Here is a 25,542-nt window from a genome sequence, read left to right on the forward strand (position 1 = left end):
AGACTTTTTTTTATCATCCAGTTTCTATCTCCAAGGATATATCTTGTAATAATAATTGCTTGTTATCAGTGGATATTTTCCAGTACAGCAAAGATATCTAAATCCAAAGTTTCCAACAGAGGAAATTGATGGGCCTGAGTTTAAGGAGTACTAGGTTAATCCATCTCAAAGGAGATCCTTTGTAAGAAGTGAAATGTTAGGTATTTCCTGACCATAGGGAGCGGTGTGGGAGTAGGGCATGCCAAGCTGCTGAGAGGGGCAGACCTTGAAAGCATCGAGGGCATAGACAGCTCAGGAAATGTTCTTCTTCCTTCGTTGTCTCCCCATGGCCTTTTTTTACATCAGAAATGTCTGGAACTGCATGAAAAGGTGGAAGGAGGCAGTTTGGAGCAGCAGACAGGGAGCAGCAGATTTGGGTTTGTTGTACATGGCTCTGTTCCACTGTCATCGCAGAGCTCTGAGTGCATTATTTACTCCTTTGTTTAATGAATTCACCCTCATCAGCCTAGGTTAGTACGGCCCTAATTGTGGGAGTGTATTTAACTGCTGGCTTTGTAGGAAACAGTTACAGTAAAAACTGCACTGCAGTGATGTCTGCATCTCGCACCATGCCTTGTTGTATGGCCCATCCCCAAATAAAGTATGTAAGGCTGGCGTGAAAAGTGCCATAGGCTCTCAGTGGTGTGATTGCCATTTCACAGCACTTCTCAGTCACAAGCAAACCAAGAAATACTCTGAGTATTAAAAATCAAGGTGTTGAGCCTTGTATCTTCATCAAGCTTACACACAGGGCGTATTTCTTATATTGTACATCCCTAAAATCATTCCACTGGCTGTTCACTGAATCTGAAATTCTTCACTTTCATTTCTAAAAATGACAAGTTTTTCTCTGCTTCAGAAATAGCTGTGGAATTAGTAGTGAATGATACTGTTCAGGAGCTCAGCTGCTTGGTCAGACAGTGCAGCTGCAAGTGCATCAACAGACCTTTCCCCGTGTAAATCATCAGAATGCTTCCCTTGTTTCAGGGGTGTTTCAGGCTGGGAAGCCTGTATGTAAAGTAAATGCATTGTTATTTAAAGCAATTCGTATTGTTGGGAAGCCCAGAAAGGTAAGCTGATTGGTGGCTAAGCAATGGAGTGTAATAGCCCTGAAAAAACTGCTGTATAATAACAGCTTTGATTCCTTGCAGGATAAAGCCATATAATGTTGCCATCCTTCCTGTACCTTTCATGTGTACAGCACTTCATATACACTAAGTGTATTACTTTGTCATCCAAACTGATATCTAGTTTGATCCTCCTGGGCTTTGCTAGCTCGCCTGTGAGAAGTATGAAGTTTTCAAACAAAGTTTTAGGCTTAAGGTAACATCTAAATTATAGATTTCTGAAATCGCCTTGGCAGTGTTTCTTGATAGGCTGCTTTTGGAGCTAAGCTGATAACCCATCTTGCCTCTGAGATGCTTTTTTCTCCTTGATACTGAATTGCCTGTATCATGCACCATTAAATCTGACACAGTTTATCTGCAGGTTGGCTGTGCAGAAAAGAAGAAAGTCCAGTATAAGCTTGGCAATCTCACGGTAAAGCCAGCAGCAGTCTGTCTTTGCTGCACCTGCTCTACAGGCCTATTATCTCTGCCATTGGAGAGCATGGGTTCCTCAGCACCTTTCCCTTTCCCTTTCCCTTTCCCTTTCCCTTTCCCTTTCCCTTTCCCTTTCCCTTTCCCTTTCCCTTTCCCTTTCCCTTTCCCTTTCCCTTTCCCTTTCCCTTTCCCTTTCCCTTTCCCTTTCCCTTTCCCTTTCCCTTTCCCTTTCCCTTCCCCTTCCCCTTCCCCCTTCCCCTTCCCCTTCCCCTTCCCTTTCCCCTTCCCCTTCCCCTTCCCCTTTCCCTTTCCCTTTCCCTTTCCCTTTCCCTTTTCCTTTCCCAACTCCCTTTTCCTTTTCCTATTCCCTTTGCCTTCCTTTTCCTTTCTTTCCCTTCCTTTCCCTTCTTTTCCTTTTTCCCTTCTCTTTTTTCCCCCTTCATTATTGTGAGTTAATGACTGTAGAAGAATTATTGCAATACCCATGTAAAGCTGCTGCAGCAAAATTTGCTATTAAAAAAAATGATGTTACCTTGATGTGATGGAGAAAATTGAGAAGGAAAAAAGATTCTATATAGCATAGTAGTCAGGAACCCTGTATACATAAGTGAATATAGCCATCCCAAACGAATCCCCTTTGTAAATTGTATATGCATAGTCCAACATCTCATGGTCTGGTCTTTTTCTGATGTTCATGTTCCTGGAAGACAGAACCCACTGTGAGAAGAGCAGATGTCATTTTATGCTGGTACAGTGAGCAGCTTCCTGAAGCAAAGGTACAAAAAATGGAGCTAATAAAACATAAATACAAAGGCAAATGCCAGGAAATACAAGATTTACGTATTAATGAGGTTTTCAGCTCCAGTGAAACCAGCATAAGTCCTCAGCCTTTCTATCCTTGAGCTGGTTGGCTGTTTTTCTGTTGTTGTTGTTTGTTTGTTTTGTGCTAGACAGACTAGCTGGACAGCTTAAAATCAGAGGCCAGGCTGGGCACAGAAAATCTGGCAGCTCACATCAGTTTCTTTCTCATCTGAATAATCTCCCCCCCCCTTTTTTTTCTTTTTGCATTCACTTGTTTCCAGCACTGCAAGAATTATAACACTTCTGTTTGAAATACAACCTGGCAGCTAATCCTTGGTATTACTGCACTCTTCTCTCCTACTGATGTCAGCAGGAGTCCTACATCCTCATCATTCCCTCGGCTAAACTCCACATTCTTGTCTGGCAGAATTGTGAACGGTCACTTTTTTCCCCAGTGGATCTGGAAACTTGGTATTTTCTTTGCTGAAATCTTGGTTTGCAGAGAGGAGCTTTTGGACTGGATCCATCCAGGTTGTTAGTGGGTAATATTGATGATAGGTGGACTGGTTTGACTAGATGATCTCAGAAGCCTTTTCCAGCCTTAATGACTCTATTTTCATACTGTTTCTGGTAGAGAGAGAGGCATTTACATAGAAGAAGTAATTAAATAGCTTGGACCCTTGTTTACACTAGACAGATGGCAGAGGGCTTCAGCTGCACCTTGGCTCTACCCCCATACGATGAACTTGCTGCTCGGGTGGAATGATGGAGCCTGCTCTCTCCACATTGCTGAGGAGCTGGGGCAAAGAGAGAAGAGCAGTTTGCCCAAAGTGACAGTGAGCCTGCCGAGTGCAGAGCCTTTACCTTGCAAACACAAGTGTTTCAGCCTCGTGATTCAATTTTTCCTTGATGCACACTCTGACACATCTTTTCAGCCTCTTACTTCGCACACAAGAACTGACCTTTTATTGTTTTTGGTTGTAAATCAGAGGGTGACATTACATCCTTAGGGTGGTTCTCTGTGAAGTGATTGTTTCACTGCTCTGCAAGCTGTGTTCTAATTTGCTCCATCCATCCAAATACACATCCCATTTTGATTAAACAAATACTTTCATCGGTTTATGATGCTTCAGCTTTCACTCTGAATATGCTGGTTCCTGTGATGTGTTGCATTCTTTTAAGAACTGTAGTGGGAACTCATATATGCACACATAAATACATAAACACATAAATTCACATACAGAAACAGTAAGAAAATATAATTGCTTTTTATTTCTTTTTTTTTCAGGTAAAGCACATAGAACACTTTGGCATTTGAAAATTGATTTTTATAAAATATTCAGGAAATACTCATTTTAGTAGAGACTTCAAAAAACGTTCCCTGCTGAGAATTGATAGATGTTACAATCTACAAATTGATTCATTCCAAAGCACCATCTCAGTGTTATACAGGTGGCAGATTGTTAAAAAGCTACAACTGGAATAGAGGGAAGTGTTAGGAGATCAGCTGTACAACGAACAACAATGGCAGCTCTTCTGTGTTCTTTATGATGTTTGTTTTGCAGTGTGATGCCATCTACGTGGATGACAGCAAGTTGTTGCTTTTCCTCTTTGGTCTGTTTTCTGGGATTTCCGTACTCCTGACTGGTCGGTCCTTCTGGCACCGAAAATCCTTTAAACTCTGTTTGAGTTCTGCAGTAGGATGAAGGTTGTGTTTCGTGATTATGTTAGCACTCAGTGCCCAAAGTTCTTCTTGTGTGCTAAATCACCAAAATCCTTCACTGTGATTCCTGACAGGCAAATTTTGGAAGGCAAGGAGAGGATAATGAAATATTTGCTATTCTTCATGAAACATCTGGCAGGGCTTTGGCAAGATCAAGGAATTAGAAAGAGTTGCCACTGCTGTGCTGCCTCTGACATTTTTTGTAATCCTTAATGGAGTCCAAAGCATATGCAAATCAGCTGCATAATGAGTGAGGTTAAGTAAGGTTCTGGAGCTGGTGCCATATTGTGGTAAAAACATAATTGATCAGAATGTTTTGAAATATGCTGAACACGAGTGTTCAGATTTGTTTTATCTGAATCTCCTTATTTCTGAGGGAAGATTTAGGATGAGGGCAGAAGCTGAAGTTTTAACTGTATCTATTCTTGGTTATCTGTGATCACACATAGTTCATCAGATGTTTCTGCCATGAGCTCCACTTCAATTTCCAAGCAAAACCTTGCCTTCTTTGCTTTTTATTGTTATTGACATATACACACACACACACTTTTCTAATTATATTGGCTAAACACCTTTGTTTTCCCCAGGAAGGATGAGACATCAAAAGTTATGTATCAGTCTCATAACTTTTTAAGCTGCAGGAAATTGCACAGATCGGTCATGATGAACGTGCTTACATTGAAATGTATAACTTTTGGGGTGACAGTGATTTTACAGATGTGTGTTGGATTCATTTCAAGAAATCTGTGATAACGCAGGAACTTGTGGAGATTACTCCATGACATGGTTTTGATGACAGATATCCATCAGACTGGAACCTACTGGGCTTTGTCACCATGTTTGCCTGAAACTCTTTGTTTTCAGAATGCTCCAGAAATTTTTCAGCGACCCTTAAGCTGAGATTTGCTCGAAGGCTTTCTTTGTAGAGCAGCATCCAGTCATCAACCAGCTGTTGAACCCCTCCATGAGGCCAGACCCTCTCCCGTCTCTGGACACTCCAGCTCCTGAATCATCCTTTCTGCCAGAGTTCAGTGCTTTTAATCTTGGTCATCGTTTACCTCTTTGAAGACACCATTTCTAAAACAGTCATTCTTTACTTTAAAAGGTACAGGAATGAGCTGGCTTCATGTGGAACAGGAGTAAATCCATATTTCCCTACAGCGAATCAAAGATTTTATTTCACCTTTGCCACACAGTTTTGCTTTTAGCTTCTAGCTTAATCTCTCAAATAGCTGGTAATAACACTTTCTGTTGCAGACAACCATTCCTGCCTGCCAGTTGAATTTCCTGTCTGTATCAAATCCTACCCAGATGTTCTGAGTCTCCCTTCTGTTGACCTGCTGCTTTGCCAACGCTCACCTGAAGACTAGAGTCAAAGGACTGATTTGCCCTGGTCAGCACTTTCCCTGTGGTTACTTCCACTTGAATTCAATAGCATCAAGGTTCAGTGATCATCTACTGTTATCTCTCAGCTACCTGTAGGGGTATCTCTTGAGACCTCCTATATCTTGTAATGAAAACTGTGCTCTGAATAGAGAATAGGCAGTGTAATTGTGTGGCTGTGTAGGTGTGTTGGTGTCTGAGTGCGTGTATATACATGCCTGTGTATCTATTTATCATTCATTATAAAAGGTGGTAATCTACTTTGTGTGTTTTTTATACATATCTGTATTCACACACATACACTTAAATACATTTATGTATGTGTATACATATAGATTCTCTGAACCATACAGTGGTTGTCAGATAAAGAAATCACAAAGAAAAGCTAGTAAAACTGAGGTTGTTTTCTCCTTTAGGCGGTATAATGGTTGAAGTTTAATCATTTACAGCAGTTTTTAGTTCAATCAGGTAGTGCATCAATCCTCTCATATGCAAGAAAATATTTACATACGTGGTTATCTGTCCCAAAAATACCCTGTACATAACATACATATGTGACTAAGGCACAGACTGGAACTCTCTTGGCTATCTTAAAACATTCTGCTTTCAAAAATCCCAAATCCTTTAAGTCTCTCAGAGACAACTAAGGGATATATACATATGGAACTTGGACTTTTAAAATTAAATATATAGAGCCAGTTACAAACTTGGATGAAGTCAGTGGAATGATATGAATCTGCACCAAGGGAAACAAGAACCCAGGAGAAGCTGCATTCCTCTACATTATTTATTCTCAGCAGTGCAAACTTTCAGCATCTAAGCAGAAACCTTTCTGCATTTCTTTCTTTCCTGCAGTGTCAACATCTCAATTACTGGAAGCACCCAAAAGCAATTACGATTCCAATAATCTCTTTGTATTACAGTGGCTGGACTACTAAGTATCATCAATAACTTGATTATCATTTTGAGAAGAAATTGCTTGGGGTAGAGACTCTGTGAGCAAAGCTCCCAAACACTTTCCAAATCATATTTTCAGCATCTCTCACATTATTCAGTGTTTTAATGAGTTCCAGTAGTCCCATACGGGGGGACTTGACTGCTCACATTTCCACAGGAAGCGTAAGCTGTGCAAAGTCAAAATGTTATCGGTTTTAGAAGCATTTCTTTTGATTCTTAAAGTCAGAGTGAAACCCAAGCCACCGTCAGTGCTGTGTGGTGGATATTAACCCATCTATTTTATGTCACCCATCTTTTATTTCCTGCATCTACCTCCCATTTTTAATGAACGTAACAAGATTACAGCAGATCAGATTTTGAACTCTTTACTACAAGCTGCTTCATTGGAGCTGGCCATAAATTTCTCTTCGTGTAAGACTGCACAATCTATCCAATGATGGCAGAACATAGCAATGAGCAGTTTTACAGTTACTTGTCATGTAAGAACCTTTGATCGATTTCAACAGAAGATGTGGTTGGGCTGTCTGCAGGCTGATCCAGATTCTGTGTGGTATTTTTCTCTTAAATAAACAAGTTTTAGTGTAATATGGATCTGGAAAACAAGACCAGACTCAGTCTTTCACTAAACAGCTCAACTCAGGCTCAGTCACCCAACAGTGCCTGATTATATCAAGTGTCTTAGAGTCATAGAACCATAGAATCGTTTGAGTTGGAAGGGACCCTTCAAGGCCATCTGGTCCAACTGCCCTGCACTGAACAGGGACACCTACAGCTGATCAGGTGCTCAGAGCCCCATCCAGCCTGACCTGCAGTGTCTGCAGGGATGGAGCACCCACCTCCTCTCAGGTCAAGCCTTCTTATAAAGGTATTCAATCTGCTTAAACTTGAGTTCCAGGTCTTGAGCTCTGTTGTCTTAAGATTTGTCCTAATTCTCAGGAGCACAGTACTGTACAGATACAGACGGTCAAGTCTCAGATTTTCTTCAGGGATGTCTCACGTTGCCAGGGAGTTGCTAGAGAAAAAAAGTGCTGGATGGTATTCATAGATAAATAAATTGTTCCACAGTTGTTTGGGGTAGCTGAAATTTTTTTGATGTGACTTTAAATTCAGCAGATCACATGTGTAGTGTGTCTGGAGATTCAGCAGGCTTTGGCATGCTTACATCCATATTTAGGTTCAGATTTAATTGACTTCTCACCATTAAGCAGAAGTTTTGCTTCGTACCTTGATTTAGCTTTCCAGTGTTGCTGGAGTTGCAATTGTTTTATTCACATCTACCTTTTCAAGCAGCAGATTTATAAGATCTTTAGTGTCTTATTCAAGCCAGGTAATATACTACATAGAAGAGGATAGGGCATCCTAACAAAACAAAGTGAATATACAAGTTTACAAATCTCATCTAAACTGCATGCAAGATTTTTATTTTATTTTGATGCTTTTCTCTGCTGAAATGTAAAAGACAAAACCTAAGAAGTTGTGAAGGGAGAGAGAAAGAAAACTAGTTATCTTTGGGATCTGCAGCAACTGCCAGAGCTCCATTTCATGGCTGATTTGCATCTGTTCAAGTCAGTTGGTTTTATTAATGCTTACAAGCCTACAGCTACAGATGCATTGTTAGCACTGCAGTGATATATAGATTGGTTCTCCATTAAGAAGAAATTAATGATTTTTCATAAGACCAAATCCACAGCTTTTGGCTTCTCACCAGCTTTTCCATCCTGCAAGTCTGAAGATCAGCTCATGAGTATTTTATTAGGATTAGAAGCATACGTGGACTTGAATAGAGATATCTGGAATCTAGGCAGGCCATGTAATCAACAAATAGTAGAAACACACCCAGTTGTCCTCTACTCAAACTCACCTTTCACAGAAGGATTACAGCTGTACTAATAACACGCTGTAATTCAATTAAATGCAATTCCTCCTGTTCAGACAAGGCTTTTCAGTCTCCCAGACATATAATGAGAAGTGTGTGCCCAACTTTCCCTCTGTTCTTGACGCAGTTATCAACCATCTTCTCACCAATGGACAGAATGGAAGCAGACATTTCTTACAAGACTAACACAAATTCTGCTGGCTACAAGCAAAATGCTGTCCAGGGCTAAATTGTTGCAAGCCTGAATGAACATTAGGGGACAGCATTGGCCAGGAGTCAGCCCGTTTCTTGCTCTTCACACTCTTTTTTTGTTTGTTTGTTTTATTTTCAAGTTGTCTTCCTTTCTCTCCAAGTGATAAAGCCCCACTTGCTTCTTACATATCTAGCTGATGCGCCAGACATTCATTTTTAATCTGGCCAAATCAATTATAAATATTATAGCCTGCAATTACCCTGGGAACTCCTGAAAAGCTAATTAGTACAAATCTCAGCAATGAATTACACCTTTCTCTTGGCTGTTTGCAGCAGGAAGAAAAAAATAAATAAAAGGAAAAAAGTACACTCAAAGAGGCCAGACCTCTCTCAGCCATAGCAAACAGAATTTGAGGCAGTGTTTAATTATGTTCATATCGTTCATGAAAGGATGGGCCACAGTGGGCTGAAAGCCAGGGCACCTGGCATTGCCTAGGGCTTAGGTTGCATTTTCTCAGATGTTGTAAGATGTAGAAATCCTTGGCAAAGAGTCATTGGAAAAGCAGATCTCGTGGGAGCCTACGACGTTCACATCATTCGTGTTTACTGTGTAGCAACAAAGGAGGCAAATGCAATAGTTCTTTAAACTGGAGCCATCTTGCATCAGCTCATAGTTAATTTCCTCCCTTGGCGAGGTCAGGAACTAAACATGCCTTGTCTGGCTTTTCTCAGGCAGGACGTGAAGCCAGGCTGCTCCCTGAGGAGCTCCTGAACTACTGAGATGGAATTGGAAAGTCATAGCAAGATGTGCACCAGACCTTGTAGCAATTGGATCGAGACACAAAGGGCAGACCAAAGGCCTTCTTCATTGGCATCTTTTTGCTGTAGGGTTTTTCTTGCTCTAGGTGTAATTACCTAAAAGCATCATAGTTGTTTCACTTATCTCCTAGAATAATACTTTATGAAGCCATTAAAGATAGATTTGTGCTCTGGGATAGCTGTGGCTGCTTTAGATTCATTTTAGATTCATTACAAGATTTTGGAAGCAGTGCTCCTGTAAAATATGTTTAATAAAACATATGAATTCCTCAAAAGCAAGACCGTGCAACATCACACACTCTTAGATTCGGTGACATATGTGGAATTTTAATGAAAAATAAAGGAAGGGCAAAGCAATTCCAGTTCACTGCAGAGAGGTCATAAGAGCTGCAGGACACTTTCCTTACCAGTATGTATATAGCAGTCCATATAGTTGGTACAGCTTTGCTGGAAAATGAGAGATAATCTTTCCATAAGGTCAGGAAACTGGCTGGATTCTCAAATCCCTGTGTGAGTGGAGAAAAATGCCCTATACTTTCAGGTGAATGCTGTAATTGCTGGGAACTTGGCCTGTTTGTGCTGAAATAATTTTTTTTTTTTTTTTTTTTTCTGTTTTCTCATAGTAAAATGTCTGATATCTTGAAAATTTATAAGAAAGCCATTTTCTGTCTTATTTCAGTCTACGAACTGTACCATAGATATGCTTGGCTCCTTATGCACAGCTATATCCCTGTCTTGGAGAGCTTCCAAAGGATTAGGGCATATCATGATGGAAAGAAGGTTTAGAGGAAGAAGGGAATAGTGCTATGGATAGGATGATACAAAGCTACCAGGATGCTATTTTTCACTGCAGAGAAAAGATAAAGACATGATTATTTGTTGGTACATCTTCACAGGGAGGCTTTGATATCCACAGTCAGTGCTGGTCTCCAGACTTGGAACTTTCCTCCTTTTTGTCTGATGCATTTAAACATTCATTTTGTAGATTTGCATTGGCAAGACTGCAGCAAATTTCACAAGAATGAGCAGAGCCAGATATATGTACCAAAAAAAGTAAATGTTCCGTTTTCTTCTCTACGACACTGCAACTGCTAGGCAAGTCAAGTGAAGGTCAAGCAGCAATCCTGAACAATAGTCAAAGATTCCCTAAGAGGGACAGTTGTCAATGCCCATTCTTTCCAGAAGAAAAAAGATTCTATTTTGAGCCATCTGTAGAATAAACAGATAGCAAGTGACCTGCCGCACTGTGAGTGAAAAATCCCAAGGAATTACTTTACGAAATCTCTGTATTTTTCCCAATGTCCTGAAAATGTACGTGCATTTGAAGGAGAATTATGTATTGGAGAGAAATCATCAGTCATCCCCCATATACATCATGTAGCTGTATTTTATCAGCCAAAGCCATACTGTGTTTTCTTGAGAGGTTTATGGGAAACACCTGAACGAGTTGTTTTCTAGCCATACCAGAAAGCTCCAGTCCAACTGACTTATAAAGAAGTGCTGAAATTGTTCTTTAGGAGGAAGTTTTTCACACAGAGCGTGGTGAGGCACTGAAACAGGTTGCCCAGGAGGTTGTGGATGCCCCATTACTGGAGGCATTCAAGGCCAGGCTGGATGTGGCTCTGGGCAGCCTGCTCTGGTGGTTATCAACTCTGCACATAGCAGGGGGTTGGAACTGGATGATCAATGTCCTTTTCAACCCAGGTCATGCTATGATTCTCCCCATGTTAAGTCAGGAAAAAAAGAAATATATATGTATATGCATTTATTTGTTTATTTTACAGAGCACCAAAGCTTGCTTTCTTTCCAAACCCCAGCAAACAAACAATACGCCCACATACAAAAGCAGAGCTAATTAATATCAAGTCACATCTCAATGATTATGGAAATTAAAAGTAAAAACAAAGAAATTCTATTTATCACATAATAAAGTTGCAAATTGCTGTTGCTTCTCTCTCATCAGCTGCAATAGTCGGGGGGCTACGAGGCTGTAGGTTTTGAATCAGTAAATCAGTCAACACGTATACATGTTTTGTGATACTTGGGGATTGTTGGCTGTAGATATATTAACAGCCTTCACTGCCCCCCTTCTGCGCTGTGTTCACGTTCAGTGGTATTCACGGGCTATATTTGTCTTGGAGTTCTTTAATGTAGTGTCTTTGGTTTTCCTCATTGTTTACATTCTGTAAGAACAACATCATTATTCTTTGGTAAATCTGTTTCATGTCCCCTGGGTGTTTTGTTTGTTTGTTTGGTTTTTCTTTCTTCTTTTCTGAGGGAAGATTTTTTTATTTTTTTTAATTTTTTTGCAGTTTTTAAAAATCAGATTAAAGCAAAAATACCAAGAACCTGCTCCTAACAGAAAATCTCTTTTATTAAGACCCTCTTAAATTGTGTGCAGTTGTCTAGAAGTTGCCATTTCTGTTCATAACCATACTTCACTATTTGCACTGTCTCTTAAAGGAGCTGGTCTTAGTGACCAGCATCTAATGATTTTGGCAGCTTTGGTTAGTGGATATCTTACTGGCTTGCCAGGAGTGTTGTGTGCCACCACCTCTCCTCTTTCAGAAGCAACTCTAACCTGCTCTTTGAAATAACCCATTTGTACTGCTTTGTTATGTGTTTTAAATCTTCCTGCAGCAGAACGTGAGTCACTGTGATGGAAAGTTCCACGTGGTAGAGAAATGCATCCAGTTTGTATAGTTTGGTAGTGTGACAAAGAACTTCCAAGCCACCAGGGTTATTGCAGTGTCTCATTTGCAAGTCGGTGCCATCTATTTACTGTTTGGTAGCTCATTAGGTGATTTGTGGCAGTGACACTGGCACTGTTAGTGGTGGGTAGCAGACCAAATTGGAGAAGTCACCACTTAGGCCCTTGTTAATTGGCTTGCTCATTCACTGTCACAACAGATAAGCAACTTGCAGAGCAAGAAATCCTTCTTTCATGGCCTCTAAATTGTCTGGCCACATGCTCCCACATGGGGAACCTCTCTCTGCAGTGTACATGTGCAAGTACTGAACTGTCTGAGTTTTTTTTTGTGTCCCGTGTAGGTAATCAGCATGGCAGGAGGCATCTTGGAAGGGAGAGTTTTTGAAGTCTTTTGCAAAGGTTTTATGCATATGTACTTTCTAAGGACTGTCTGTTTAGTCTTCAGTGTAAGGCAATGCATGTTTGCCGTGGTTTTCTCTTTTATCTTCTGATTTTTGACTTCCCAATTTCCCTGTCAGAGTAAAGTGTGTTTGTGCTCTCTTCCTCTTTTAGACAGAAATCCACTCCCAAAATCATTTTACGCTATCAACTAAATTCCGAAGGTCCTCCGTTAATGGGGTTCCCAGATTTCAGTAATAATAGGGCTTTTTTTTAAACTGTTATCCTTTTAATGCAAATGTGTGACATTCAGTTCTTAGATTGAAAACTGAACTGTTGTTCCATCTGTACAATAGCACAGAGCTGGGCGGCAGCTACGCTCTGTCTCAGTGGCATTAGCAGCTCCTTCCAAACATACAAGCACAGTGCTGAAAGCAGATACGCTCAGGACCTTTTTGATTGCAAAGCATCAAAAGCTTAAAAATGAAAAATTGAGTTCCCCAGAGCTTTGAACATTATCATAGGTACTTTGTATTGTGGTAATTCATGCCATGCTTACATCTGAAAAAAATAAAAAGGGAAAAATCAAAACCACTGGTCAGACTCAGTATACTGAGACCACTGCTTGTTCCTGTTTGTGCTGAGAGGATTGTTGTCCTGGTTTGTTTTGTTTTGTTTCATGTTACATACTCAGTTTTAGTGTGAGTTCTTCCTGACCTAGATTTCTGGGCAGACTGAAGTGGAGCCAAAAACTGAAAAAGTGCATAATTATTCATTTATTTATTTTTAAGCTATACAGCTCTATTAAGCTTTCAGAGAATCCTTTATAGCCTGCCTTTGAAGTAAACTAAGCTAGAGATCAGCCAGAGAAGAATTGGGTTGACGCTGCATGGTTCTGATTGCAGATAGTCTGTGTACAGTTAAGATCTGGATACTCAGAGGTAGGAAGAGGTTATGCTTTTTTTGGACTGCAGAGAAGAGGGGGAAGAGATCAATACATCCAAGAGAAATACTTTACACCTTTGGTATGTTCTGAAACCTCAGATGCTGGCACTGCTGTGAAACAGCTGAGAGCTGGAAGATTATTCCAGTTACTGACATGTAAATGAGCAGACCACACATTAAATCTGTATATACTCCATCTGCCAAGCCATTCATTCTTCCCAACTTGGGACAAATTAGAAACTCTGGCCCAGTGGCGGAAGATTATTATTCCTTTCCCAGTCCCCCAAAGCAATACATTCTCTGCTTTGAGTCTGATTGAAAACACTGACCTGGAGGTGAAAAACACTGTATCTGTCCCCCTGATTCATCCAGACTCTGACCTAGGCAGCAGTGAAACCACAGGCTTCTTTCTGGTCTCAAAATATTACCCAGCTGCCCTCATGGACTGAGGGCCAAAACAGAACTAGACAAAAAGAGCTCATGCCCTAGAGCCACCTAGTCTAGTGGTTACAATTTTGTCATAAATATTGCATTAGACTAACTTAATAGAAAATGTATTGAAAGTGAATGTGTAAATAAAGCCTACAACCACTCCTGTAAGTAAATGGCAGGAGGCTGTGGCAATGTAACCTACCCTTCTGAGAGCCAAAGGACCCGTAGCATCAATTCAGAGTCTGCCCTCAGCTATTCTGACTTGCTTCTGATTTTGGCCCTTCTTCAGTAAGTTGTGCTAGCAGAGCTTTTTCATATTCCTTCCAAAACACATGGAGTCATAGAATGGCTTGGGTTGGGAGAGACCTTAAAGATCACTGAGTTCCACCCCCCTGCCATGGGCTGGGTCACCCCACCAGCTCAGGCTGCCCAGAGCCTCATCCAACCTGGCCTTGGGCACCTCCAGGGACGGGGCACCCACAGCTCTGGGCAGCTGTACCAGGGCCTCACCGCCCTCTGAATGAAGACTTTCTGCCTAAAATCTAATCTAAATCTTCACTCTCTTAGTTTAAAGCAATTCCTACTTGTGCTGTCATGGTCAAACCATAGGAGAGGTATTCCAGCCTGCTGATGTGTCCTCCTCTGGACCTGCTCCACCAGTTCCACATCTTTTTGTGTTGGGGGCCTTTACCCACTGATGCCATCGCTCCATCATAGAAGGTCACCACCAGGTTGGACAGGCACAATCTTGGTGCCCTTGGTGACACCATGCTGGCTGTAGCACAAGCACTTTTGGTGTTTCTGCCCAACTCTGGAAGTCCCTAGAAGTCTCCACTTTTCTGTTTGTGCTTCTTCTTGTTAGCAGTGCTCTGAGCTTGCACAGAACAGGAGGCAAAGATACCAAAGCATGTCAACCACCTCGATTAATTAGGTCATACACTACCAATGGATCTACAATGAAGTGGATGATTATTAAACCAGAAATCTTGTGGAAACTGGATACCTCCTCTATTACATTTCAGCTTCCTTAACCTTTTAAGTGCCTCAAGGCAAGAACAGTGTTGTGTGTGTATGAAGCACTTTACATTAACAATAGCAGGAATAATAACAATATTAATGTGTTTCTCCTTTGGGGTAGGTAAATATCACTCTTCATTTTACAGCTGATGAAACAGACACAAAGACATACAGGATCATGCTCAGTGCCAATTCATGCTTCATTAACAGACCCAAGACTGAGCCCAGGAAATGGATTTCCTTGTTCCTTGCTTTTACCATTAGATAACACACCCTCCTTTGATGACATCCAGTCTCTCTTGTGATTTTTTTTCTGCAGAAGGTACAGCAACAGCAGCCTGGAGATTGAAGATGAACCTCCTTGTGCGGAAGAAATCGATTATAACACTGACAGTTGCTCTGATGGCGAAGGGGACTTCTCAGAGCTAGACCAAGAGATCCAGGAGTGCCTCTCATGGGTGGAAGTAGAGGCAGAAGATGAGGGAGAGACAACAGGACAGACATGCAGCTCCAAAGCTCTTAGAGGGCTTTACATTTCCAACCAGCCAGCATCCAGCAACACGGCTCTTCCTCTGAGTTCTGCGCCTCTTGGAGCGTACAGTGGGTTTGAGAGCAGCCCTGCATGAGCAAGACTTTGACTTTCAGGCTACTGCTCATGTTTGTCTGTTTGCCAGCTTCAGCATCCCTCCCAGATGTCTTGCTCCAGTTCTGCATTGACAGTTGTCTTTATGTTTGTGTGATCTGTATACATGTATGTACTGAGAATGTCTCCTTGAGGCAGAGATGTCTTCTTCACGAGGCAGAGATGAGGAGCCACTGGCCCCAGTGGTACTGTAAGAGGACATCATCCTTTCCTAAACAGAATCCTCATCCCACGGCTGCCTCTAGTGTGTGGATTCATATAGATTGATATGAGGAATGGTTTTCTTACTTTTGAAGGAACATCCTTTTTCCTGACTTAGGCTTTTATTATGGACAGCAGCCTTTGCCCACAGATCTCAGAATTGTGGCAGTTTGTGAGGCCTTTGGCGATAGCTCTCTGTTACCATTCATTTCTCTTGAGCTGTGGAACATGCATCTGAGTTCTGTCTGATCAGGATTTTGACCATGTTTCCAGCAGTTTGGGTCAGGCTGTGCATGCTCCTGAACTGGTTGTATCTCAGCAACAGCATGTGAAACCCAATGTGCCAGAGTAAGGAAAGCACCACCATATAGAGCAGTCCTCTGGAAACCTGGGCTAAATTTACCTCTTTGCTTCACTGGAATGAACTAGTCCAGCATAATCTCATTTGAGCCACTTCATCCTTGAACTGATGGGCCCAAGTGGAAGAATTTGTTTCACGAACTGTGGAATGATACTTTCTCTATGATTCTCTGTGAGACATCCTTCCAGCAGGATGCACTAAGGGAATACAGATAATGTTTAAGGCTGCTATTGGGAGTGAGAGAGGCTGGAAGCATTTCAAGGAGAAAAACGTGTTCTCTTGAGGTAGCTAGGGTCCTCCAATATTATGTCAATTGGATTAGTGATGGTGGCAATATCCAAGGGTGAATTTAGCCCAAGAATCAGTCTAGTGACTGATTATTCTTTGTTAGTTTTAATATGATACCACTAAGGAAATCTAACTCATGGAACAGGACCCCATTGTGCCGGATAGCAATATAACAGAAGACATTAATGGTAGGTTATATATAGGATGCATTCTTCTGGCAATTCCCATAAGGGAACAACTTATTTTATCTCCAAATGGAAAAAAAAAAAAAAAAAAAAAAGAAAGAGATTTCTCGTAAAATTGCCTGCAAAAACAGATCTTGATTTTATAAAGTGCTCTCTTACAGAATAAGTAACATAGCAATGTCTTTGCAAGCCTAATTCCACCAGTGTTAGAATTCACTGTGCTTTCACACAGATGTCCAAAGCAATGGAGATGCAGCTTCTTGAGCTCCAACACAGACCAAGAACACAAATGCATGCCTGAGATCGGTAAAGCACAAAGCCTACATCACATCACCTCTCTCCTCATACTCCTGTATTTCTCACATGTCTGCTGCTGCACATGGGGAATTGCCTTGAACCCAGATGGAGGTTATTGCACTGTGCAAGAGGCTCCCAGCTCTGTCGCTGCTCTCTTTATAAGGCTCAAGGAGGACAAACATACAGTGTGTTGTAGTACTACAGACTGTAGACCCCCATTACTGGTGATTACTGTTATTATTGATGTGTGATTAAAAGCACCCTGTAATCCTCTCATCTTTATGCTGTTTGTGGATAGAGCTGTTGGTGCCAACTGAGTTTTTTCTTCTGATGCATTTCTGACCTCCTTCCCCATACTGCCTGAGCATACATTTCCATCAGGAGCCAGCTCCTTGGAGAAACTATTTCTTCCTGTGCTGCTGGAGTTTCAGTATGCAGGTTTCTAAAGCCTTCAACACTGCATAACAGTTCTCTGTGTTTCTAGCTCTCTCTTTATGGCAGTGGTCAAAAGACAGGCAGCTTGGGTCCTCAGAAGCTGAGCTTCATAGACTGAGCTCATTCATTAGCTATATTGTTCTCTGTGCAGATATCATGTTCTGCTTGCCTTAGCGTGCAGCTTGTTGCATACAATACTGAATTTTCATAAAAGGATGGCTCACAGGAATGGACACCAATGAGGTAAAACAGGTGTTCCCATTATAATAGTTTGTATAACATTGCTTAAAAGCTTATTATTAAAAAATGATATGTGTGCATAGCTAACTTCAAATTCCGACATTCACATGCATGACAAAACACTCACACTGTGCTGAATCCAGTCTGCAGTGTACACAGGCCGTGGTGTAAGATCTTCAGTATTCTATGTGGCCCCAGGACACTGGGCAAAAAGCACTACTGGGCATATACATCTGTAGATGTGCATATATATATGCGGGCTACTCCGAAAATAATACCTCCTGTTTCTACTAGTTTGATCCACAATGCCAGAGGCTGATACTGATGGTATGGCAGCATAGGTTGAACCTTTCCAGCAATATTCCATTACATTTTGTTGCTGTGACAGATGGCAGCAAAGGGGCAGTCTGACAGAAGGTGTCTGACATAGGAGTGCATATGAAGCAAAGGGGTGGAACTGAATTCCTGCATGGGGAAAAAATAGCACCCATTGACACTGACGCTTGCTGAATGTTTATGGAGACCAATGAGTGGATGTGAGCACAGTGAGGCAGTGGGATGTGTGTTTCAGCAGTGGTGGCAGTGACACTGGGTCATCTCCACTGAGAAAATGCATAGCCAATGGTGGTAGCTATGCTGAAAGTGGTGTTTTGTAGCTGCAAATGTGCAGATAGATGTTGTACTCTTTGCATCTGTTGTAGCTTCCATGGATATAAAAAGGCAGCATTACTTTTGGAGCAACCTATGTACATCTAGAGCTGCTCTTACCTCCCACACTACGTTCTGTACCAACACCCTTCCACAGCAATAGTGGAACAGTGCTCCCTGATGTTTGCCACTGGTGCATCTTACTGAAAAGAAAAATAAAACAGTGTTTCTCTTCCTGCGACACCGGTATTTTAGGTATTGTGCTGCTGTGTTATAGGAAACACCTGGCCCAGGCTTCCCCCTGACAAATTCCTTGTTGTGCCAAACAACTTCTCAGCAAGGGGTGAGGGCACTGCAGGAGGTGGTGGGCAGGTGAACCCCCAACCCATGGGTACCCACTCTGCTACTGAAGAATTGGAAGTCAAGAACATCCAGAGGGAGGAGGGTTGGGTGACCAACTGTCAGGGAATGGAACCTGGAAACTTCCAACAGAAACAGTTTGGTGGATGGTGTTGTCTCTTCCAAGAACCTCTATGGGAAGCAGATGCTCTTCTTCTTTTGATAGACCTCTAGAGGTCAGGAGAGAACCTCCACTGCATGCCACTCGCTCTGTTATTAAAATTCTCCCTGAGTTATGGTAATTAGGCAGAATTAGGCTCCGCACAGAGGAACGGAAGTGCATTGACTTTAATAAAACAGAGTGTAAAACAACTTTAGATTAACTCCAGCCTTGTTTATTCTTGCACACTTGTAATTCTGATTTGGTATTTCCCTAGTGAATGGAGCTGTTGTCCCCTATGCTAAGGCACGTCACCTCACTTCAGCCCTCTAAGTGCTGAGCAACGAGGCCACTGCCTTTTCTTGCCATCACTAGCTAATCCCAAAGTACTTGGAAACAGCGATGGAGAAGGGGAGGGAGGAGAGGGACGTCTCCCTGCTCCCTACCATTGACATTCCTTAAGAGTCAGCAAGGCTGTCAGGTTGAGACGCGAGCCAAATATTTCCGTAATGGCCAGCAGAGACAGCATTCAGATAGTCCGCACTGCAGAAGCCGTCCTGGGCTCCCGCCAGACACATTAACTTTTTTTACTGATGCCTTTTGTCTCACTGACTCTCTTAGCGGCTCTGAATAGCCGTGCTCTCCTTCCTCCCCTCGCCGTGGGTGACATGACATGGGTAAGAGATGCGGCCGGAGCCGTGCTCACACTGCTGCCTCTGTTTCAGCCTTGCGCCGTTTCCTATCTGAGGTGATGCGAAGGATGCCTTGCCAGAGCCTGGCAGAATACACGTGTGCGTAAGCCTCTGGGCTAAAAATAAATAATTAAACAATAAAAATAAAAAAGAATCAAGTCAGCAAAGTGAAGGAAGAACGAAATCTAATTAGTTTTATCTGCTGTTTGTTATGAGGCTGTCAGAGTGCTCTATTCCCTGGTTTTACAGCACTCTGGAAAATAACAGCGATGATAATATTACACAACTGTGCGCAGGGTTGTTCTTGAGGCAAGGAGGGAGCAGATTAGGGAGGGGAAAAAAAAAAAGCAGCCCCACTCCTCACCGTTTTTCTCCTCCTGCCAAAAAGCAGAGGTGCCGGCGATAGCGCTATCTCCTGCCTTATCTGTCCTCAGAGGTGATCCACTCCATCCATCACTGGGAGACAGAAAGCACAAGTGGGCGACTGCTTGGCATCCAACTAAGGACACTTAAAATGTATCCTTTGTTCTCCCACAGATCTCCTGTGTGTTGCTGACTGAGTCACTTAGCCTTGGCTCCCAGCCTCAGTTCTGATGCGAAACCAGAGCACGGTGTTGGTTCCTCATAGCAAATACAGCAAGGCACGAGTGACATGGTAGGTGTGTAGGGTGAGGGGCAAGAAATAGAGATGTAAAGCTGCCCACATGTTTATACTACAGGGATTTCAATATCAAGTTGCCAATTGATGAGGCAGCTGGAATTATTCTGTGCAGGAGTGCAGTGGTAGTTGCCATCACTGCTTTCCACTTTATCGACATATAGTGATGGTTCATTAGACTGTTCCTCTTCAAAAAGTACTGGGTAATTTTAAAAGTCTCTCTTTGCAGGTTGTTATCAACCTATCCTGTCCCATCACCTGGTCCTCACACCATGGAAGCTTTCACAGCTGTTTTAGAGAGAGTGGGATTTAACCCTGTGTGTTTGTGAAGTGTCCTGTGGTTTTTCAGGCTGAGGGCTGGCCACAAGTCTCCAGCTGGAGATAACATGCAAAAGATTGGAGTGCTAAAAAGTCTGTATTTGTAATCACATCAGGAAAAGATGAAAGAGAAGGGTAAAGAAGGAAGAAGATGTAAATTGGAGAGGAAGAAAGGGACTCAGTGAAGGGGGAGGGATGATGAGAACAGAGAGAGATGGGAGTAGGGGGCATTTGGGGGAACGACAGGCAGAGAAATGGGAGAATTGTTCCCATTTGTGTATCTTCTTCCGTCCCCAGATAATGTGTCAGTATTAACAGTACCAAGAAACAGCCCTCTCTACTGTAGAATAAATCTGCCACTGTATTCCCCACTCCATAAACGGCAGCCAAGTCTGTATCCTCAGCACTGCATTGTGTGTTCAGTGCTGTGTTTTGTGAGTGCTTTTCATGATGGTTAAGCCTGTATCATTTCTGGCCTTAGGTTTCCTCTCTAGGGACTCACATCCTGAGACATATTCTGGAAGATCCAACATGTTTTATTGTTGATGCAGCATTTTGTGGCTACTTTCCTTGCCTTTTCTTTGTTCTGCTTCTTTTATTGCACTTAAGGAAAAGTGAAAAGAAGGGAAATGAATGAGGTGAACAGGAGAGAGTAAGAAAGAAAAGAGAAGGTAGAGAAAAGGGCCTGGCCATCATTCTAGCAAGATCTGCATCAAGATGGTGAGGCAGCTGTTTTGGCATTGAGTTTTTTAGCCTTCGATTAGGCAGCTTGTAGCTCATTCAGGGTGAGCAAGAGGGAAAGACAAATCAATTACTGCAAACAATCATCCACTGGATACCCTGGCAATAATGCCAGTCCCAATAAACAAACACTACCTTTGGCTAATGGACCTCTGGACACCAGCTCCTAGCCAGCTGATGCAATTGCAATCAGAGCCCTATTTCTTGCCTCCCTTGCTCCTAAATGCCTGACTGATGGCTTTGTCTGGATGGTTTCCAGTGTATGCTTTCCATGTTTACAGTGCATGCTCATGCACAGATCTGCAAAGATTTCCTGGTTTTGCCACAACATTTTAATTTAAATAATAATAATAATTATATATATATATATATATATTTAGCTTTCTGTGCTTGTTTCCACATCCATGGAAGTATTAATATTTATTTGCAGGGAAAAGGTCAACAAGGAGGTTTAAATCACAAGTATTTACAGCACAATTTCAGATCCTTAAAGAAGGCAGATGGGAGGGAATAATTCTTGTTTCCATCATATATCTGCAGTCAGTGAAAGAGAGAAATGCTGCCCATTGCTGGGATCTTTGGTAATTCCTTTCTAGGGGCAACTAGCTTTCCTTTAGTCTTTGTGGAAGGTGGCACAGGCGGACCAGGCAAATCTCCATGATGAAGGCATGAACAGTGCTGACAGAAATCCTTTGTATTATTTGACTTAACAGTGGTCTTCCAAGAATCAATCAGAGTGCTATTTAGGGAGCTGATAAAATGGAAAATTTAATAGAGGCGAAAAAGAGAGGCTTGGAAGGATAATGGAACAGACTGGTAAACATCTGAAATGATCCCAAGTACTAGGAGTGTAAGGGCCGAACAGGAAGAATATGAAGCCTTAGTGCGTATTCCAAGATATGACTTGATCAGTTTCCCAGACACGTGGAAAAGAGAAGGTAGGAACAACAGAAGAAGGATTAATTGGCTGTGAAGCATCAGGGAATTGATAGCTTGGGTCAAGGAAAGAGGAATACAGGCCAGCAAGCACTGACTTAGAGATTAGAGCAAAGGTAGAATGACAGGATCTCCTAGGGCAAGGGGACGAATAGAAGAAAAGTGAAACACAAAGTGCGTGTGAGAAATTCATTATTGTTTTAAAAATGAAAAAAGAATTGTTTAAAAAATTGAAGCAATAGCATATGACTCGAAATGAGAACAGACTGGTACCAAAGCATGTAAGATGAAGGATGAAATCAGAAAGGTCCTCGCACAGAATGTGTTAGTGATGGTTAGAGATACACAAGAGAAGAAAAAGAAATCCTATAAATATGCTACGAGGAATGAAAGCATGCATTATGTAGCACAGGAGGAGAGCACATACAGAGAGTTGGAATAGTCATTGTATTTTTAACTCTGTTTATCACCAAAACATTGGTATTAGAATCATGGAATTGTAGAAACATAAAATATCTTAGGTTGGAAGGGACCTTAAAAGCCATCCAGCTCCAACCCCCTGCTGGTTGCCCACACTAGCTCAGGCTGCCCAGGACCCCATCCAACCTGGCCCTGAGTAAGTGAATTCAAACTGTTGGATCTGAGGGAATTCCCCTTCAGACTGCCCAAGGAGAGCAGTTTTTGAATGGTTAAGAATGGACTTCAGAAGCTTCTCTCATATTAAAAGGATTCTGCAGACTGGAGAAGGGCAAATAGGGTATTTGTTTGTGAAGATGGAAAAAGAAAGAGCCAGCTAAGTGGAGTGCCTGCAGAGAAATCTCAACAAATTATGAAACAATCAATTAATTAGCAGCTATAGGATAAGAAGGTGGCAAAAGACAATCAACATGGATTTGTCAAGCTGATCTAATTTTGTTCCTTTATTGGCTAATTGGCTTAGAGGATAAGGCAGGAGTAACATATGCCTTTGCTTCAGGAAAGCTTTCAATACTGTCTCACATAACATTTCCATAAGGAGCCAAGGAAGTATAGTTTATATGAAATATGTGTAAGATAAATGCATAGTACCTGATAAATAACTCATGAAGGCTAGGGCTCATCATCACTTTACTATTCTAGAAGTTAGGCCAAATTACTCTGTGAGTAGAGAAGATGTAGAGAGAGACACAGAAGGTCTACATGCCTGCTAAAACAGTTGTCTAAGGTATGTGAAAATAGTCTTTTGCTGAGATAGTTCTTTTCCTCATTAACTTCTTAGTGAAGCCACCCCAAGAAGATATCCCACAACAACATCTGCATGGTATTGTTTTGCTTAAGCAGCTGTGAGTGTACTGTGAACCAAAACGTCCCTGGAGGTCTTCAAGAAAAGGGTGGATGTGGCACTGAGGGACCTGGTCAGTGGGCATGGTCTTCCAGTCTTAATGATTCTGTGATTCTGTGATGAAATAACACATTATTTATATATTTTTAGAAAAGCCAAAAGCATTTTATTGAAGCTCAGTTCGCTGTTCACCACTGTTTATGTCAACACACCTCAATAAGTATCAGTCTCACCTCCACCTCTCCCATGTAGGAGTCCGCACCAAAGCTCCCCTCACCCAGCTCAGTTACCCCATCCTTTCCTCATCCAGTCCCTCTCCTCCACATCCAAAAACCCTAAATGCTGGTGATTTGAGGGGCACCATCCCAGACAGAGCTGTGGTCGGAGCATGCACTCACTGGCGGCTGGCACTCAGGTAGATGCCAAGAGCCTTAGAGCAGGGAGTGCAGGGTAGAGCTGCTGTGCCAGATGGCCTGCCTGCTCATGGTTGTAAGAGCTGCTCTGTACTTTTTAGCTTTACTGATGCAGAGAGAACATTTTGAACCGTCTAAGTCTTATAACCTTGTATCATTGGCACACGAACAGCAGCAGCACACTGCTGAACATAATAACAAGGGGAGAAAGAGCTGTGGAATTAAGTGAGAATTTAAATCTTAGGGTTCACAGCTCAGAATGAGAGGCTTTAGCTGCGATATTTCCAGGAATTGGTTGAGTCATGTTTGAGAATAATGGATAAGATGAATACTTTTGTGACTATAGCTGAATAAATTATTTGCCAATAATTTTGACTGTGATTTGACCAGTCCTAGCTGCTTTCTCTAATGCGTATGGTGCGGGAACATTCACTGTATTCTGGATGTGTGTGCCAGGTATGCAGCTCCAGTCCTTGGCATCTAGCAGTGAATTTATTCCCCAGAGACAATTTTGAACAAGATTTACCCCAGAGCGACCGAATCCAGGATTTGATCTGTCATATTCAGAATGATTCATTTTTCACCTCATCAAGTAAGAAGAGAGGAGAGAAGAAGAGAGTGGGAAAGTTATTTTGCACTTCACAACAAACCCTGTTCTTCAAAGTCAGAGCTGCCACGGCACGGTATGCGGTGGCCCATCGAGGGACACGACAAATGTTGCTTGGCAACTCCACACCATTGATGGGAAACTCTCAGCATCAGAAATGGACTGAGATGGAGAGTGAGACTGTGGCACGTCAGGATGCTTGCTCCCATCTGTCCCTGCTGGAATTGACACCGCTCATGCCCTAGTAATTGTCAGAGGCACCAGCCAACGCAGTCCTTTCTGGTGGGTGAGAAAGTAATTGGGGGTCAAAAATGTGGAAATGTCCTCTGCCTCCTCCCACAAAGAGACTTTGGATCTCTTAATGTCCCAAATTCTCCCCGTGCAGCTAGCTGTGAGCAAACCTTACATAGCTCAGAGGTGTGGCTTAGTTAAATGCTACTGTTAAAAAAAGAGGTTCACAAAGAGCTTCTTGTCCTTTGCAGCACTGCGCAGCCACCTTGGCACATTGTCCAAGGCATGCAGCCCTGATGTAGTGTGCTGTAGCTCTGATAGCCTGCGGATGTCAGAGAAGCCAAGTTTGCAACAAGAGGCCACTTGTTAGAGCTGGAAAGAATGGTTTTCGGGCACTGTATTCCTTCATCAAGTGTTGTCACTGTAGAAAGATGATGAGTTAAATGAAACAGGTTGATCTCAGAGAGCAAATTGCATGTGAGTTGTGTGCTGACGTGTTTTGCCAAACTCCTGGAGATTTGGCGACAGCAAACAACTGCAGAATGCACTGTCTGTGTGTGTGCCTGCACACAGCACACTTCTGGTATTTTCCAGCTCAGTGCTGATGTGGATCAAGGATTATAGAATCATGGAACCATAGAATGGCTTGGGTTGAAAGGGACTGAGCTCCAACCCCTGCCATGAGCTGGGTGCCCCCTACCAGCTGAAGCTGCCCAGGGCCCCATCCAAGCTGGCCCTGAGCACCTCCAGGGATGGGCCACACACAGCTCTGAGCAGCTGTGCCTCACCGCCCTAATAAACTTCACAGGCATTTAGAAAAATGAGATTTGGGGGTGCAAGTGAATAATCTATGGAAGCTGGTAGTTCTGCTTCCCTCACTATCAAGCTGGAGGAAATACAGCGCTCACCCCTCTCTGACTTCACGCTGTGTTAGAATGTCTCTTTCTTCTCAGTGGGAACTGAAATTTTGGAGCAAGAAGGGATGTTTTCAGGGAGCTGGCTTTTCCTTATCACA

At 42.3% G+C, this 25,542-nt stretch overlaps 1 protein-coding gene across 6 annotated transcripts in view; it reads left to right on the forward strand.

The window, feature by feature from the left end:
• The window catches only part of AGBL1 (AGBL carboxypeptidase 1), a 478,919-nt gene that overhangs the window by 251,093 nt on the left and 202,284 nt on the right, over positions 1-25,542 (forward strand). For 2 of the 6 annotated variants that reach the window (XM_052672162.1, XM_052672163.1), the window contains one exon: positions 15,133-17,064. The exons of 2 other annotated variants lie outside the window; for them this stretch is intronic. In XM_052672162.1, coding sequence (XP_052528122.1) covers positions 15,133-15,439 — 307 coding nt within the window. In that variant the 3' untranslated portion in view covers positions 15,440-17,064. Of the gene's footprint in view, positions 1-15,132; positions 17,065-19,839; positions 20,502-25,542 lie in introns of those variants that run through there. 2 more of the 6 variants (XR_008203809.1, XM_052672166.1) reach the window with 2 other exon arrangements.

Source organism: Tympanuchus pallidicinctus, unplaced genomic scaffold (assembly GCF_026119805.1).
Source record: "Tympanuchus pallidicinctus isolate F22 unplaced genomic scaffold, pur_lepc_1.0 scaffold12, whole genome shotgun sequence".
NCBI lineage: Eukaryota > Metazoa > Chordata > Aves > Galliformes > Phasianidae > Tympanuchus > Tympanuchus pallidicinctus.